Raw genomic sequence first — 17,269 nt, forward strand, 5'->3', positions numbered from 1 at the left:
TAGGAACCACACCAAGTGCCGCAGAAACACCCACCGCAGGACCATAAGGGCGCTGAGGAACAGTTACAACCGAAGACGGACGGGGTTGAATAGCAGATGTAGATAACACTACAACCCTAGGTGGTGAGGAGTCCTCTAAAGTGATGGGGCTAGAAGCATACGGACGGAAAAGGCGACACAGATTTTCACTGAGGTAAAAATCAGATGCCTCCCCTAGGAAATCTTCGTTAGGAGAACGTCGAACTGCAGTTTTCTTACGGCGTTCTGCCCTAGGACGTTTAGACGCAGACGGACCTACAGATGGGTTACGGCGATCCCTATCTGACATGCGTCTACAAGCTACCCGGCGATATTCAGAGAAAGCATCGTCGTCGAGGCCAGCACAGAAAGAGCAACGTTGAGACCATTCACAACGACCTAAACAATCTACACATAAAGCATGTGGGTCAGCCGCTGAGAAAGTACTGTTACAATTGTCACAGTGTTTGCGCTTCTTAGAACCATTACGATTCGATTTACCCATTGTTGAAACACAATCAAACTTTCTTAGAGACAAGCACACGTCCACACGACGTAGCGACAAGAAAGAGAATGACAGGCACAGGTAGTCACGTGATCATCTGAGCGAGCTGCACGCTTATGGAGATGATTGACAGGTGCTGATGTCGGAGTGGGGGCAGAGGTCAGGGGGGTCAGAGGCCAGTAAGATTTGATTCAACTTAGCCTACAGCACGTTTCCACACATGGTCGTAGAAGAAGAGGAGAGGTGCATACCGTGAGATAGGATAAGTTTAAAAATTGGTATATATCATTATGGTGAACCCAGCATTATCACATACCGGTATATATCATGTGGTGGACACACACCTCTAATACATATAGTGAACACATATCATGTGGGTGAAACTTCCGCAGAGTTATATCCCTTGGTCATGGCAGGATCACAGTCTTCTGTAGAGGTAGTTAGTAGGCTCCTGTTCAGGTGACAATGCAACCTGAGCCAGCTTCTTCCGCCATCTAACCAATGCAATCAGTTCCCCCAGGCCTATCTGCATCAGCAAACCACAACCTGACAACAGTCATTGAAAGCACCAAGAATAGTATTTCTTTCAAAACTTAAATAAATTCAAGCTTGAAATTCTATATAATTTCATATCGAAGCAAAAGCATTTATATTACAAACTGTTATTCACACCTCGTAGCAAATTACCAAGTTTCAGAGAAAAATGATTATGAGACACCAGGGCTCCAGATAAGGGCCGTATCGGCGTATGTACGGATAAAAAATATGCACGTTACGTTAGGAAATAATTTAGAAAACGTAGCAGATATGCACCACAGCAATGGTGTACGGCCTTAGAATCATTTACTGACGTATTTATCTGAAAAAGTATTGTTTTATTGTGTATTGACCTGTTTACACAAGAGTAGCAATGTTGTGGTGCATATATGAAATGAAACACAAGATTACTGATACTCCATTAAATTCCATTCAGTAAATGTACTCTCTAATGTTCTCTAAACGTACTCTTAAGGTTTTCCAGTACTCCTGTATTGAGAAAATGAGTATGTACTCCTGATGTTGAAAAATTATCTGGAGCTTTGGACACAGTCGCACAACTGGAGTAAATAAGATATATGTGTCATTATTTACATCAGTTAAAAGTATTACTTCAGCTGGTAACTTCTTGGAAGTTTGGAAGAAGGCATATCTATGAAATATTCTCACCTAAACATATCCACCAAGACCAGCTTACTGGGAAATTCAGCATCACTGAAAAAATTCAGGCATATTATTATGTGTCAGTAGTGTTTATTGTGTTGTGATTTCTTTTATAGCTGTCACAGGCAGCAAATATATGAAACACTCTTCCAGTTTGGCTGGCCTGGCCTGGAAGTGCCGATCAGAGTAACCTCCCTTTGTCACTGAAATCCCCAGACAGACTCTATTGTGAAGGGAAAGCTGATGCGTGTGAAGGGAGCGTGAGATGCAGGCAGCCTTCCAGAACCACAGCGAGGTGGCTAAACCTATCCAACACACCAGACTCCTGCCATCTTCCAACACTGTTTCCTGAACACAGCATCTGCCACCAGGAACTGCAGTGTCTCCTCACACATCTTTCCATGATGAAGGTTAAAGAATACCTTCTCCTATGGTCAAACAGCAGTTTTGGAACAATCAAAGCCAACAAGCGTGCATGAGCGCACGCATGCACCCGCAAGTCCGCCCGCACGCATGCACACACACACACACACACACAAACACACACACTTACATGAACATAATTGGCATGTTCCCCTCTCCCTGAGGGAAGCCATGGCTCACCTGAATATTGTTGGTATGCCCCAAGTATAGCCAGGACTCACCTGAATATTGTTGGTATGCCCCAAGCTTAGCCAGGACTCACCTGAATATTGTTGGTATGCCCTAAGCTTAGCCAGGACTCACCTGAATATTGTTGGTATGCCCCAAGTTTAGCCAGGACTCACCTGAATATTGTTGGTATGCCCCAAGTTTAGCCAGGACTCACCTGAATATTGTTGGTATGCCCCAAGTTTAGCCAGGACTCACCTGAATATTGTTGGTATGCCCCAAGTTTAGCCAGGACTCACCTGAATATTGTTGGTATGCCCCAAGATTAGCCAGGACACACCTGAATATTGTTGGTATGCCCCAAGTTTAGCCAGGACTCACCTGAATATTGTTGGTATGCCCCAAGTTTAGCCAGGACTCACCTGAATATTGTTGGTATGCCCCAAGCTTAGCCAGGACTCACCTGAATATTGTTGGTATGCCCCAACCTGAATATTGTTGGTATGCCCCAAGCTTAGCCAGGACTCACCTGAATATTGTTGGTATGCCCCAAGTTTAGCCAGGACTCACCTGAATATTGTTGGTATGCCCCAGGAAGTTAAGCCAGGACTCACCTGAATATTGTTGGTATGCCCCAAGTTTAGCCAGGACTCACCTGAATATTGTTGGTATGCCCCAAGTTTAGCCAGGACTCACCTGAATATTGTTGGTATGCCCCAAGTTTAGCCAGGACTCACCTGAATATTGTTGGTATGCCCCAAGTTTAGCCAGGACTCACCTGAATATTGTTGGTATGCCCCAAGTTTAACCAGGACTCACCTGAATATTGTTGGTATGCCCCAAGCTTAGCCAGGACTCACCTGAATATTGTTGGTATTCCCCAAGTTTAGCCAGGACTCACCTGAATATTGTTGGTATGCCCCAAGTTTAGCCAGGACTCACCTGCACAGCAGAGGAGGATGTGGATGAGGATGATGGTGATGGAGTAGTCCCACACCCAATGACAGCTGACACAACTGTACCCCAGACCACTCACTGCACAGGTCACCTCCATTGAAATCAGGTTCACTTCAGGACAAACAAGTAAGATAATTAGTTGCAAACAATAGAATCACAACACTCTGTTGCACACCTGCATTTTCCTGAAATCTTTTCCTAACCTGTGTATGATATATAACTGTTTGGATCTAAACAATACCAAGCAAGGAGCAGAAGTTGCTCCACAACAGCATGAAGACTTCATAGAGATACATGACACAGAGCAAGTTACTCCACAACAGCATGAAGACTTCATAGAGATACATGACACAGAGCAAGTTACTCCACAACAGCATGAAGACTTCATAGAGATACATGACACAGAGCAAGTTACTCCACAACAGCATGAAGACTTCATAGAGATACATGACACAGAGCAAGTTACTCCACAACAGCATGAAGACTTCATAGAGATACATGACACAGAGCAAGTTACTCCACAACAGCATGAAGACTTCATAGAGATACATGACACAGAGCAAGTTACTCCACAACAGCATGAAGACTTCATAGAGATACATGACACAGAGCAAGTTACTCCACAACAGCATGAAGACTTCATAGAGATACATGACACAGAGCAAGTTACTCCACAACAGCATGAAGACTTCATAGAGATACATGACACAGAGCAAGTTACTCCACAACAGCATGAAGACTTCATAGAGATACATGACACAGAACAAGTTACTCCACAACAGCATGAAGACTTCATAGAGATACATGACACAGAGCAAGTTACTCCACAACAGCATGAAGACTTCATAGAGATACATGACACAGACACAGCATGAAGACTCCACAACAGACACAGAAGACTTCCATAGAGATACATGACACAGAGCAAGTTACTCCACAACAGCATGAAGACTTCATAGAGATACATGACACAGAGCAAGTTACTCCACAACAGCATGAAGACTTCATAGAGATACATGACACAGAACAAGTTACTCCACAACAGCATGAAGACTTCATAGAGATACATGACACAGAGCAAGTTACTCCACAACAGCATGAAGACTTCATAGAGATACATGACACAGAGCAAGTTACTCCACAACAGCATGAAGACTTCATAGAGATACATGACACAGAGCAAGTTACTCCACAACAGCATGAAGACTTCATAGAGATACATGACACAGAGCAAGTTACTCCACAACAGCATGAAGACTTCATAGAGATACATGACACAGAGCAAGTTGCTCACAACAGCATGAAGACTTCATACATGACACAGAACAAGTTGCTCCACAACAGCATGACATAGACTTCATGAGACTTCATAGAGATGACATGACACAGAACAAGCCATCTGAGACTTCACATGACACAGAAGTTACTCCACAACAGCATGAAGACTTCATGACACAGAACAAGTTACATACAGAGAACATTACTCCACATGACTTCATAGAGATACATGACACAGAGCAAGTTACTCCACAACAGCATGAAGACTTCATAGAGATACATGACACAGAGCAAGTTACTCCCACAACAGCATGAAGACTTCATAGAGATACATGACTTCTCCACAACAGCATAGAGATACATGACACAGAGCAAGTTACTCCACAAGTTAGCATGAAGACTTCATGAGCACAGAACAAGTTACTCCACAACAGCATGAAGACTTCATGAGAGATACATGACACAGAACAAGTTACTCCACAACAGCATGAAGACTTCATACAGATACATGACACAGAGCAAGTTACTCCACAACAGCATGAAGACTGGCACAGAACAAGTTGCTCCACAACAGCATGAAGACTTCATAGAGATACATGACACAGAACAAATTACTCCACAACAGCATGAAGACTTCATAGAGATACATGACACAGAACAAGTTACTCCACAACAGCATGAAGACTTCATAGAGATACATGACACAGAACAAGTTAACTCCACAATTTACTCCACAGCATGAAGACTTCATAGAGATACATGACACAGAACAAGTTACTCCACAACAGCATGAAGACTTCATAGAGATACATGACACAGAACAAATACATATCGCAAATACTGGGTAACGAATACCAATATTGGATACTGGAGAATTCAGTGAAACAATAACAGAGTACATTATTTGACGTATTTTTACCAAGCTGACAGCATTAATGTATCATTACAATGACCAATGACTACATCATTGTCAAAGTTAATACTATTATCCTGCTTACCCATCTGTTGTGTGTGATGCTCTATGCTTACCCATCTGTTGTGTGTGATGCTCTATGCTTACCCATCTGTTGTGTGTGAAGCTCCATGCTTACCCATCTGTTGTATGTGATGCTCTATGCTTACCCATCTGTTGTGTGTTATGCTCTATGCGTACCCATCTGTTGTATGTGATGCTCTATGCCTACCCATCTGTTGTATGTGATGCTCTATGCTTACCTATCTGTTGTATGTGAAGCTCTATGCTTACCCATCTGTTGTATGTGATGCTCTATGCTTACCCATCTGTTGTGTGTGATGCTCTATGCCTACCCATCTGTTGTATGTGATGCTCAATGCTGCTTATCCATGCCTCCCACCCATCTGTTGTGTGATGATGCTCTATGCTTACCCATCTGTTGTGTGTGATGCTCTATGCCTACCCATCTGTTGTATGTGATGCTCTATGCTTACCCATCTGTTGTGTGATGCTCTATGCTTACCCATCTGCTCTACCCCCATCTGTTGTATGTGATGCTCTATGCTTACCCATCTGCTCTACCCATCTGTTGTGTGTGATGCTCTATGCCTACCCATCTGTTGTGTGATGCTCTTGCTGTGTATGTGATGCTCTATGCTTATCCATCTGTTGTATGTGATGCTCTATGCTTACCCATATGTTGTATGTGATGCTCTATGCTTACCCATCTGTTGTATGTGATGCTCTATGCTTACCCATCTGTTGTGTGTGATGCTCTATGCCTACCCATCTGTTGTGTGTGATGCTCTATGCTTACCCATCTGTTGTATGTGATGCTCTATGCTTACCCATCTGTTGTGTGATGCTCTATGCTTACCCATCTGTTGTATGTGATGCTCTATGCTTACCCATCTGTTGTGTGTGATGCTCTATGCTAACCCAACTGCTGTATGTGATGCTCTATGCTTACCCATCTGTTGTGTGTGATGCTCTATGCTTACCCATCTGTTGTATGTGATGCTCTATGCTTACCCATCTGTTGTGTATATGTATTAAATATTCTATGCTTACCCATCTGTTGTATGTGATGCTCTATGCTTACCCATCTGTTGTGTATATGTGTTAAATATTCTATGCTTACCCATCTGTTGTGAGGTGTAGTTGTTACAGCACTGGGTTAGGTCTATCCAGCTCTTGAAGTCAAAAGGGATCTTGCCATTGAATGTATCCAGTCTGTCGACGTCCCCAACACAGATAATTGCAAACAAATAACACAAACAGCATTAGGGCAATATTTAGGACAGTCACAAAAGTATTTGTCATCATTACAAATGATGTATTTAGCCCTCCCTTTAAACAAACACAGTGAGTGAGTTATGTTGATGAAGAAAACCCTGCATGGTGCAGATTTTTACCACATCTGTGTGACCTCTGACCTGTGAACTTGTTTTGGTGCGGACAAGCCAAGAGTCATATTCATGGAGATCCTGGGATTTAAACCCAGGATAACTGGTTTCTAACATGCTTAAGTTACACAACTCTGCAGAGTGAATCACACCACCTTAAAAGACTAGAAACAAAATGTCCCTTCCCCCAAAAAGATGTCTCGTCCAGCCGTGCCCCTCTATAGAGACAAGACCATTGGTGCCCCTCTACAGAGATGCCTGGCCCAGCCGTGCCCCACTATAGAGACAAGACCAGTGGTGCCCCTATATAGAGATGACTTGGTAAGCTGTGCCCCACTATAGAGACCCTCTACAGAGATGTCTTGGCCAGCTGTGCCCCACAAGACCGGGTGGTGTGCCCCTCTACAGAGATGTCTTGGCCAGCTGTGCCCCACTACAAACAGAGATGTCTCGGCCAGGTGTGCCCCTCTACAGAGATGACTAGGCCAGCTGTGCCCCACTACAGAGATGTCTAGGCCAGGCATGCCCCTCTACAGAGATGACTAGGCCAGCCGTGCCCCTCTACAAATGCAGATATGACGAGTCAGCCGTGCCCCTCTACAAATGCAGAGATGACTAGGCCTGCTGTGCCCCTCTACAAATGCAGAGATGACTATGCCAGCCGTGCCCTTCTACAGAGACAAGACCAGGCCAGCCGGTTCCATTCAATAGACTAGTAGAGATAGGCCAGCTGGCTACAAATGTAGATGCAACCTCTGCAAATGCAGAGACTAATCACCTCTTGCACATGTCCTCCATCCATGAGTATGTAATCTAAACACTTTGTATATTTCCTTGCCTGATAGTGTCCTACCTGTAAGCTGCGAAGCAGATACTGCCAACAACATAGTAAAGTGAATAGAAAACTACTAAACACTTCAACAGATTCAGCAAAACCTCCTGCAATTGAAAAATATAATATTAAACTTGGAACACAATTGAAGATCTACACCAAAACACAATGCCATAACCTTCTAAATAATCCTGTTATTATTATAGTGTACAGAACTTGATACCATGGTAATGTTACTTGTTATGAAAGTGTATAGTGTATACTATCCTGGTAATGTTACTTGTTCATCCTGTGAGTAATGGTAATGTTACTTGTTATGATAGTGTATAGTGTATACTATCCTGGTAATGTTACTTGTTATGAAAGTGTATAGTGTATACTATCCTGGTAATGTTACTTGTTCAGGTGTATGTGAGTTGTCCCCATGGTAATGTTACTTGTTATGAAAGTGTATAGTGTATACTATCCTGGTAATGTTACTTGTTATGAAAGTGTATAGTGTATACTATCCTGGTAATGTTACTTGTTCAGGTGTATGTGAGATGTCCCCATGGTAATGTCATTTGCTTTTGTTTGTAGCTTGTTGTCCTAGTTAAGTTACATTATCATGGTAATGTAACTTGTTATCATTGTGTGTGTAACTTTATTTTAGTATGATGTATTGATGGATGCAACATGTAATGGTACATGCAAATTGATACTGTTTTTAAGCTTACAACATCAAATTACTGTTTTAGAAGATTATTGTGACAAAATTAAGTTAAAAATCAATAGAGATAAGACTAAGATAGTGGTTTTTAAGAATGGTGGAAAATTATTCAATTTGAGAAATGTACATTAAATAATAATTATTCAGAAGTAGCCAAGGGTTATAAATATTTAGGTGTATATTTTTCAAAAACTTTATCATGGAACATACATGTAAATAATGTGTCCATCCATGGTAAGAAAATACCTATGGGAATATTTCATAATTTGAAGAAGGCTGGTGAAGTAAATTATAATACATTCTTTAAAATATTTGACCACAAAATTAAGCCTATTCTGTTATATGGCTCAGAGGTCTGGGGTTTTACACATTTTAATGTTAAGAAAGCATTCATCTTTATGCTTGTAAAAGATTTTTAGGTGTTACGGTCAGTACTTCTAATTGCATGGTTTATGGAGAATGTGGACGTTACCCTTTATATACTTCCTTTCTAAAGTTTAGACTCATATAAAACACTCACTATATGTTACGTATATATATATATGGTTACATCGAAGATTAATTTCTCCACTAACTTGGGGGAACTAACTGCAAACCTTATGCAGATGAATTGCATGAGGATCATGCATCAAATTGCTAAAAACAGCATGTGCAAATGTCGTGCATGAGAACAGCTGCGTTTTGGAGTAAAGTTTTGCGAAGAATTCACCAATTTTCACTGATTTTTATCATTTATTGAACTCATGACAATAATATTTTCTACGTTGTGAATTTGTTTTACAATAATTAGTTCATGTGTAAACAGTACCTTTAAGCAGTATGGAATATTTTGCAAAATTTAGTTTAGAACAGTTGCCAGAAGTAGATGGCTATATTTACACCAGTGAGTCTAAACTTTTGAAAGGAAGTATATATTGAAGCATATTTTAAGATATTGGATAAGGTTAGTAAATATGCCACAGTCACAATAATGTTACCATATGATGTGTATGTATGATAGAAATGGTAAGATTAATTGGGTAACAAATGTGAGAAATCTGCTTGAAACATGTGGATTTAGTTATGCTTTTAAACTTGATTGTATTAGCTTCCCAAATGCATTTATTAAATCTGTAACACAAAGGTTAAAATATATGTACTTGCAACTCTGGACTGCCTCACTAACTCAGTCACCCAAAACCTCATTCAAAACACTTTTAAATCAGATCTTATAGCAGAACATTACCCCTTTCATGTTAACATTAAAAAGTTTAAGACAGCATATTGCACAATTACGATGTACATGTATCCCATGAATTAAATATAGAAAAAGGCAGACATCATAATGTTCCACAATAAAATAGACTGTGTATGTTATGCGATTTAGGGGTGATAGAAGATGAGTATCTTTTTAAATTAGTTTGTCAGTATTTTCACAATTTAAGAATGTTATATATCCCTCCATTTTACCGCATCAATCATTGTGAATAAAAATTAAAGTTATTGTTAAAAGCAACAAATCTACAAATTTTTAAAAATCTATCAATGTACATCTATCATGGGTTCAACAATAGAAAATCTGTTTTAAATATTATGTGACTGTACATCACTATAGGCAGAAAAAATGTCAGAGAAGTTTAAGGTAAACTGACTGCTAAAGTCCATACCTGAAAAAAAATTCACCAAATCTACAAGCACTATGGTCAGAATAATCCACTTTTAAACCTAAACTCTCAAACCAGACAGACACACACACACACAAAAAAAAAAAAAAATCAGCAAATATTGGGAATTTGTACACAGCTACGAAATCCTGTGGTAGGCTACAACCAAAAACAATCCGCATTAGCCAAAGGATGCCAACAGGCTATCCTATAAAGACAACATTTGAGTGTATTATATCTTTGGCGGGGTTTATCTTTATCAGCGTTTATGAAAATACTAGCAGATCCCCGAAACGTAAGAAAATATAAGAGTTCAAGACCTTTGTTGACAATCTTGCACCCATAACACAGGATGTTCTGGCTACCCATGCGCAATACTTGTTTCCGCTATATCGACAAAGCATGGACAAAGAAACATAATGTAGCATATATTTGTCCTACTTATGCAAATTGGTGACATGGAATTTTATCAATATCAATTCTGACAGCAGTAAAATAAACTGTTTTTAATTGTAGTGCTCTAGTTGTTTAATCCCCAGAATTTTTTCCGCAATAATTTTTCGAACAGACTTCCCGCCATCGTCTAAGACTATTTGCAGCATCATAATCGCCACCCTCATGCAGATGGTACGTAAAACGAATTGTCCTACAAAACGAATTATAGTCAAACATTCAACATTTATCAAACATGACACCTATAGAGTTATGCAAATTTCATTAACAAGGAATGTATTCACTGTCAAGGACACGTTTTTGTGTACTATTTGACCTCGCGCTTTGTCGATTGACAGGGCGTTACGCGGTTTTGCAAGATGGAGTCCAGTGAATGAGCTGAACAGAAATTTTGTGAAATATGGTGCGAACACGACATCACCCTGGAGAGTACAAGGATAACGGGGACTCTCCGGTTGACTTTTTGTGTTTGGAAAGCAAACCCGGTCGAAGAACACAAAAAACATCGAGAGATGTAAGTTAGATCTGAGTTGTGAATCGCGCAAAACCAACGGTTATTTCCTCGTCTCAACCGTCATAGGAATTTTTTTACAAATGTTTATATTGCTCCAAATACCATTACTGGAATGAAACGACGCGCACATAGCGTTAGATGATATGGTTATTTAAAGGTTTGTTGTGAAGATATATTTGAATTTTACGCAGTTTATGTATAAAGAGGGCTAAGATGCGTGGGGAATCCAGTGGTAACTTTGTGCAAGTTCAGTTTCACCTCCGTGTTATATATTGTATTTCAGCATGTAACAAAGCATTTATTGCACTGACGTAATATGTGCCCGTTGATTGATCATTTCCGAGCGAAAGAAACAGAAAGCTGTCCATAATTGCTTTTAATTGTAACTGATGTTAGAATGCAGTGACTTTTGATGTGATTGATAGTTCGATGCCGATTCAGGCTTCCTTTTGTGTTTGTAAATATCTGATATGTCAGAATGTAAATATCTGGTATTACTGTATGGTAGATCTATGTTTCATCCAGCAATGAATAAAGTTCCAGATATTTGCATTTCCATGCACAGTCATTGATCTTGGTGGTGTCTCATGTTTATGATTGTCTGTGAAGTTTATGACTGTGAGATGATTACAATCCAGTAGCCTATTGAGGGTGAGATCTCTCACTGTATGTAGGTCAGGAAATACTGGTGACTATTAGGTCAAATTATCAAATGGTGATTCAGATTATGTTCACAAGTTCAGTATCAACTAAGGGTTGTGGATGTAGTTGTTTTCAACTGTCACAGGGCATTTGTACAGTTCTTTATATGTGTGCCCTTTGGAATTTAAATGTCCCAACAAGGATACTACTCATCTTTGATGAGTATGTCGCAACTTATTGCTGACAGATGGGCTAGCTATCCTTATAAGTTACTTGTCAGCTTATTCTGACAAATTTCATTCTGTGATTGTATAAAATAAGTAAACACAAACTGTCTGGTTTAGCTGGCACTTTACCCATCACCAGTGTAGGAAAGATGTAGAAAATCTAGCCTGTCCACAGGACTGGCAGATCAAATTTTTTACCAGTCCTGTCCAAAATCTAGCCTGTCCTCCAAATATAAATAAAACACCTTCGGCAGTAAATATTCAAAAAGGTTATAATCATTATATATATGTCATTGGTTTGCCAAAATTGACCCGACATGAGGACGGACTAGATATTTTTTTAACCCGTCCTCCACAAAATTCACCCGTCTCGGACGTTGGGACGGGCTATCTTTCCTACACTGCCATCACCACAGATATTATGCAGATATAATGATAGGGAAACTCTGTTCTAGTAACATAACAGTCCTACAGCTATAGCCATTAGGGCTGGGACGATACACTATGTCACGATACGATATGTATCACAATATTTTACCTGCGATACGATACTATCACGATACATACACCTTGAAAGAATGACACAGTATTAAGATTTAAAATGATTTATTTCAAGGTATTTGTGTATAACAATAACACTACTGTAATAAACAAACAAGTAAATCTATCACACTTGTGTAGTTTTCTCTAAATAAGTACTTGTTTAAGATAATACTGCTTTGAAAAAAGTTGTGTATCGTTTTGTATCGATACACCAGTCGACGATACGATAGCTGTATCAAACTTAAATGTATCGTGATGTGTCGGTGAATCGTCCCAGCCCTAATAGCTCGAAAAATATTTTAGTGTACTAACACCCTTTATGTTTGAATCCTTGAAGAGATTTTGTGTTTAAGACAGTGTACACAGTGGTATGCATTCCGCTGCATATGACATTTAACATATGCTACCTTGCCCTGTGTATAACACTAACAGTCTGTTAGGGTCAGTGTTTGCCTTAACCCTGAAAAGCTGCAGGCCCTAAGGACCCAGAACCATAAAAAGTGGTGGGTCCTGCTCAGAATATGAAGGCCCTATTATATTTTAGCTACAATATAAGTAATTCCCAACAAACAAATAATGTGACAACTAGCAAACTGGGTTAAAGAGTTTAATTTTACTCTAGTGACTGATTAGTGTCTGATTAAAAACTAGAAATTACTGAATGATTTTTCTGAAAAAAAATACTCTTAGTTATTGGGGATGAAAAAGCTGTCGGCCACAAGGACCTGCAGAAAACAAAAGCTGTGGGTCTGAGTGGTTTTCAGTCGACTTTGGGCCTAAGGACTGACATTAATTTTTCGAACGCAGGTTAGGGTATGTGTAAATGCCATTGTGTACTTTGTTGTGATCCACAGTACTGAAATTTATTTCTTTGAGTATTTAATCCTTATTCCACGATTTAGTAAAGATTTTAAGCATTTGGTCAACAGGTTATCACTGTTTTCTTGAATTGTTTAACCGAGAGTCCAGGTCACATTGATGTATTGTTTATGAAACGTTAAAAAATACATGATATCACGGTATAGTATTTAATGGTATAGCATTTAGCAAGTAAATAATATATATCTTCTAACTAGAAGTTATCACTCCTACAGCAGGCCAAATGAAAAAAATGTTGTGGTTCCGATTACACCTCTTTAAAATTTAGGGAAGGTAGGTAGGATTTTTTTTATAAACATTTTTTTTTAGAAGTAAAGTACAAACTAAAAACACATTTAACAATGTATAATTATTTATTCAATCAAGGTTTCGGCCATCATGTCGACTTTCTCTATCAGAATGTTCGATGTCCGTTGGTGCCGGGAAAACACAATGGTATCTAAAAGTTTATTTCATTTATACCGCTTTAAAAAAGTAGGGTCGGCACCAGAAATCAAGGGTCTGTCAGGTAATTGGAACCACAACATTTTTTTTTTAGGCCTCAATATCAGATTTGTTTGGGTTAGCTTTGCTCCCTACTAACCTATGCTGGTCTTATAAGCAACTAAACAGATCATGTAAGAGACTCTGTGCATTGCGTAACATTGCAAATCCATGGTGTGAGATGTAGCTCATTTTAAATTTTGTGGTGGTGTGTAGTCTTGTGCATGGAGCCCAGGTATAAAATCAGTTGAATTTAAGCATCGTTGGGTGTGGAGAGTTCTTGGTTGGGTGACCGTGTTTAGAAACTTGACTCCTGGGAGTTTCTAGGACTTAAGTCCTGTCCCACAACAAAGCTCATGTGACACATGTTTGTTCATGAATTGTCTCTGTTCACCCAGCAGTAAATGGGTACCCGGTGGGATAAGTTATATGACTGTTATCCTTCTAGCGCCTCACAGGCAGCTTGGGTTATCCGGGGTAATATTGTGTTAGCTCTTTGAGCATGCGCAAGTGCGTGGAAACAGGCGCTTTATAAATCCCCATTATTATTACATGTCAATCATTGCATGGTCAGGGACAGGCTGTGATTGTTGTAGACTGCTAACAAATAGATGGAATATTGTTCAGTGTGGCATGAAACAAGAAACACATGAGAAACATTCTATGTACAAATGCCTCTTGAAATATATATCTTTCCAGCATGGTTTGGATTCCACCATTTGGATATGTATGATGGCTTTGTGCATCATTACAGGCCTACTCATGGTTTTTCACTGTTACTGAAAAGCTCAATATTTGTTGTCATTACATAGAACAATAAAGAATGTATGAGGACAAAACGAATGTTGCATCTGCTGCCTTCAGAAAATGTTTTTATGGTCTTTATTTTTGTCACCCTATGTGGACTTTTGTTGATTTTGTTCCTATTCAAAGAGATTTGTTTGCTGTTTAATGCTGCACCCCGCAATATCCCAGCTATATGGTGGTGGTGTTCTGTAAATAATCATGTCTGGACCAGACAATCAAGTGATCAACAGCATGATCTTGCCGATATTGGAATACGATGACATGTGTCAACCAAGTCATCAAGTCTGACCCCCGATCCCATTAATCGCCTCTTATGACAAGCTTCTTATGGTTTTTTGCTGAAGACCAAGCCCCGATTTCTCGAAACAAACTTAAGTCTGAGTTTTGGCTTAAGTTAGAGTTTTTACTCAAATTTGAGAAAACTCATTACCCAGAATGAACTGAAATCGATATCAAACTCAAACATAGTAAACAATTTGAGTTTGGTGGATAGATTGTTTAGGCTTTTTTATTTCAAAAATTGCACTTGAGTTAAAAATTCAGCTGTTTCAAATTGTCAAACTCAGTTTGAAATTTGAGTAAAAACTTAAGTTTGTTTCAAGAAATCGGGGCCTGTTTTAATCTAGATTTTCATGGGTCTATCCCAAAATAGAATTTGCTTTATTGACCACAGGGACTAATATCTTATGGATACTTTAGGATCAGTAAAAAGCCTTTTTATGAATTGTTGAAATGTGTTTTTTCAATTCCTGCATTTGTTTGAAAGCTGAGTGATGTTGTTGTATTGTAGGACTACAACAGTGATGACAGTGGTGTCGTTCACAACTCCCGCAGTAGTGGAAGAGGAAAGCAGACCTCAGATCATGATCGCTCGTCCTTCCAGTCCAGGCTCAGGCCAAAGATACGATCAAGGTGAACATCTCTATAAGTTATGATATATGAAATAAGGAATTGATGTAATGTGCATGAAAGGTAGTGGTTAAAGATCACATATACTCTAGGGGGGTACAAATACATAAATCATTTATTGGGATCGTTATAAATATAACCCCATCATTAAAACTACTTATTTCAACATTTAATTAGCTTAAATTGACCTTTTTGACAACAGTGCACAATTCTCTCCCACGAACGAAATTTCAACCAATCAGAGGGGCGCATCTCAGTGATGTAATGTGAGGTATGCATGTGAGGCCGCTGTAGGATTCATGTACTTGTCGGGGGTAAATTATCTTGTTTACAGGTTTGTCTAAACCTGAAATCTTGACAATTGTGTAAAATAAAAGCTTTGTTTTCACAATCTACTGTCATTTAATCTTGTCACCTGCTTTGCCTAGCTTCTGAGTTACAACTTGTTTTCATAGACGATTCTGTCAAAATCGCTTGTCATAACGGTTACCTGTTGGCTAGGTCAGGTTTTTGTTCCCCAATTTACTCGGGTGTTTATGTCAAGTGATTTAAGTATGGTTAATTCAGTGGGTTGTCATTTCGGTACAAAGCAGACTCTGACATGTCTGGAAGCAATTCAGACAGCGACAATCTTTCCATTCAATCTTCAATGAAGAAACAATCGCTAGGCCTTATTTGTTCAAGCCAGACGCCAGTGATGGTTAAAACGATGATCAGCCTCGCTCATCACAGTTTCAGGAAGATTGACTAGTATTTACTGGCAGTAGGTAGTGGTGAGTGGACGTTAACCACGTGAATGCGGCAAGAAATTTATCGCGCAATATTGTCACTTCGACCCCGACCTCACTTCCATGGAAGAAATCGTTATGTTACAAGTTGTGTCATGCATAATCCTTTTGGTCATGATTCAAATACATATATAACTACGAGTAGAAAGTAGTTTTGATTTTTTAACTTGATGAAAACAAACCATAATCTCATTGATTCTCAAACAGACATTCATTGCCCCGTGATGTCATGATTTAAAAAAATGGCGGCATGTTGCGAACATCCGCCAGTCTGAGAATAAATGGTTCGTTTTCATCGAGTTCAAAATCAAAACTACTTTCTACTGGTAGTAAAATATGTATTTGATTGATGGCCAATAGGATTTTGCATGACATAGCTTACAGCATAATAATTCCTCTCTTGAAGCGAGGTGGGTGTCAATATAAAACTACTTACAATATTATTGTCACTTCGACCACAACCTCGCTTCCGAGGAAGAAATCGTTGTTACAAGTTGTCATACAAAAGCGTCTGAGTGCTTTAAGTTTATAATAGTTGAGGGCGAAAGTGTGCCTTATTACATTATATAAGGTGGTCGAGCAAACTGAATTTCTTTTCTAAGATGCAAAATTCAGTACTTTTTAAGGATAATTATGATTATTCTAAGGCAGAAAACAATCAACGGTGACCTAAATTAAGAATCCACGCACAGGGCTAACTGACGCGCTGTTCTATTGATGTGTCTGTCCCCCTTCCTTAAGACGAACGTTACTAGGAAAACAAATGATAAACAGTTTGATGATGGTTTATGTTCGGATTAAATATCTTCTCAAAATTATTTTAATTACATCCCTGATTAACGTAAACCTTATGGGGCAATATGAACGTCGCATTTCTACTACTAACGAAAGTTTAGATCAGTGCATCCAGATGAAGCTGACTAGTCAAGC

At 39.3% G+C, this 17,269-nt stretch overlaps 2 protein-coding genes across 2 annotated transcripts in view; one reads left to right on the top strand and one right to left on the bottom strand.

Annotated features, from left to right (window-relative positions):
• Nucleotides 1-697: 697 nt before the first annotated feature.
• On the bottom strand, nucleotides 698-10,473 carry LOC124279897 (transmembrane protein 244-like). The gene is made up of 6 exons (XM_046715777.1): nucleotides 10,415-10,473; nucleotides 7,764-7,849; nucleotides 6,646-6,737; nucleotides 3,257-3,382; nucleotides 1,730-1,774; nucleotides 698-1,069 (listed from the first exon to the last, which is right to left on the bottom strand). Exons 1-6 carry the CDS (start codon nucleotides 10,436-10,438, stop codon nucleotides 942-944), a joined length of 501 nt encoding a protein of 166 aa, XP_046571733.1. The 5' UTR covers nucleotides 10,439-10,473; the 3' UTR covers nucleotides 698-941.
• Nucleotides 10,474-10,871: 398 nt separating this feature from the next.
• Nucleotides 10,872-17,269, top strand: part of LOC124279899 (ATPase family AAA domain-containing protein 2-like) — a 62,655-nt gene continuing 56,257 nt past the window's right edge. The window contains 2 exon segments of the mRNA XM_046715779.1: nucleotides 10,872-11,061; nucleotides 15,433-15,554. Coding sequence (XP_046571735.1) covers nucleotides 10,948-11,061; nucleotides 15,433-15,554 — 236 coding nt within the window. The 5' untranslated portion in view covers nucleotides 10,872-10,947.

Source organism: Haliotis rubra, unplaced genomic scaffold (genome assembly GCF_003918875.1).
Source record: "Haliotis rubra isolate DU_JTF1 unplaced genomic scaffold, ASM391887v1 Scf258, whole genome shotgun sequence".
Classification (NCBI taxonomy): domain Eukaryota; kingdom Metazoa; phylum Mollusca; class Gastropoda; order Lepetellida; family Haliotidae; genus Haliotis; species Haliotis rubra.

Excerpts from the sequence above, each read along its gene's own strand:
- LOC124279897 (XM_046715777.1), bottom strand. The coding sequence starts at position 10,438 with ATGGGTGCAAGATTGTCAACAAAG. Across the intron at positions 7,850-10,414 it reads GTGCAAGATTGTCAACAAAG|GAGGTTTTGCTGAATCTGTT; the intron begins GTCTTGAACTCT and ends TTTCAATTGCAG. Across the intron at positions 3,383-6,645 it reads CTACACCTCACAACAGATGG|TGAACCTGATTTCAATGGAG; the intron begins GTAAGCATAGAA and ends TTTGTCCTGAAG.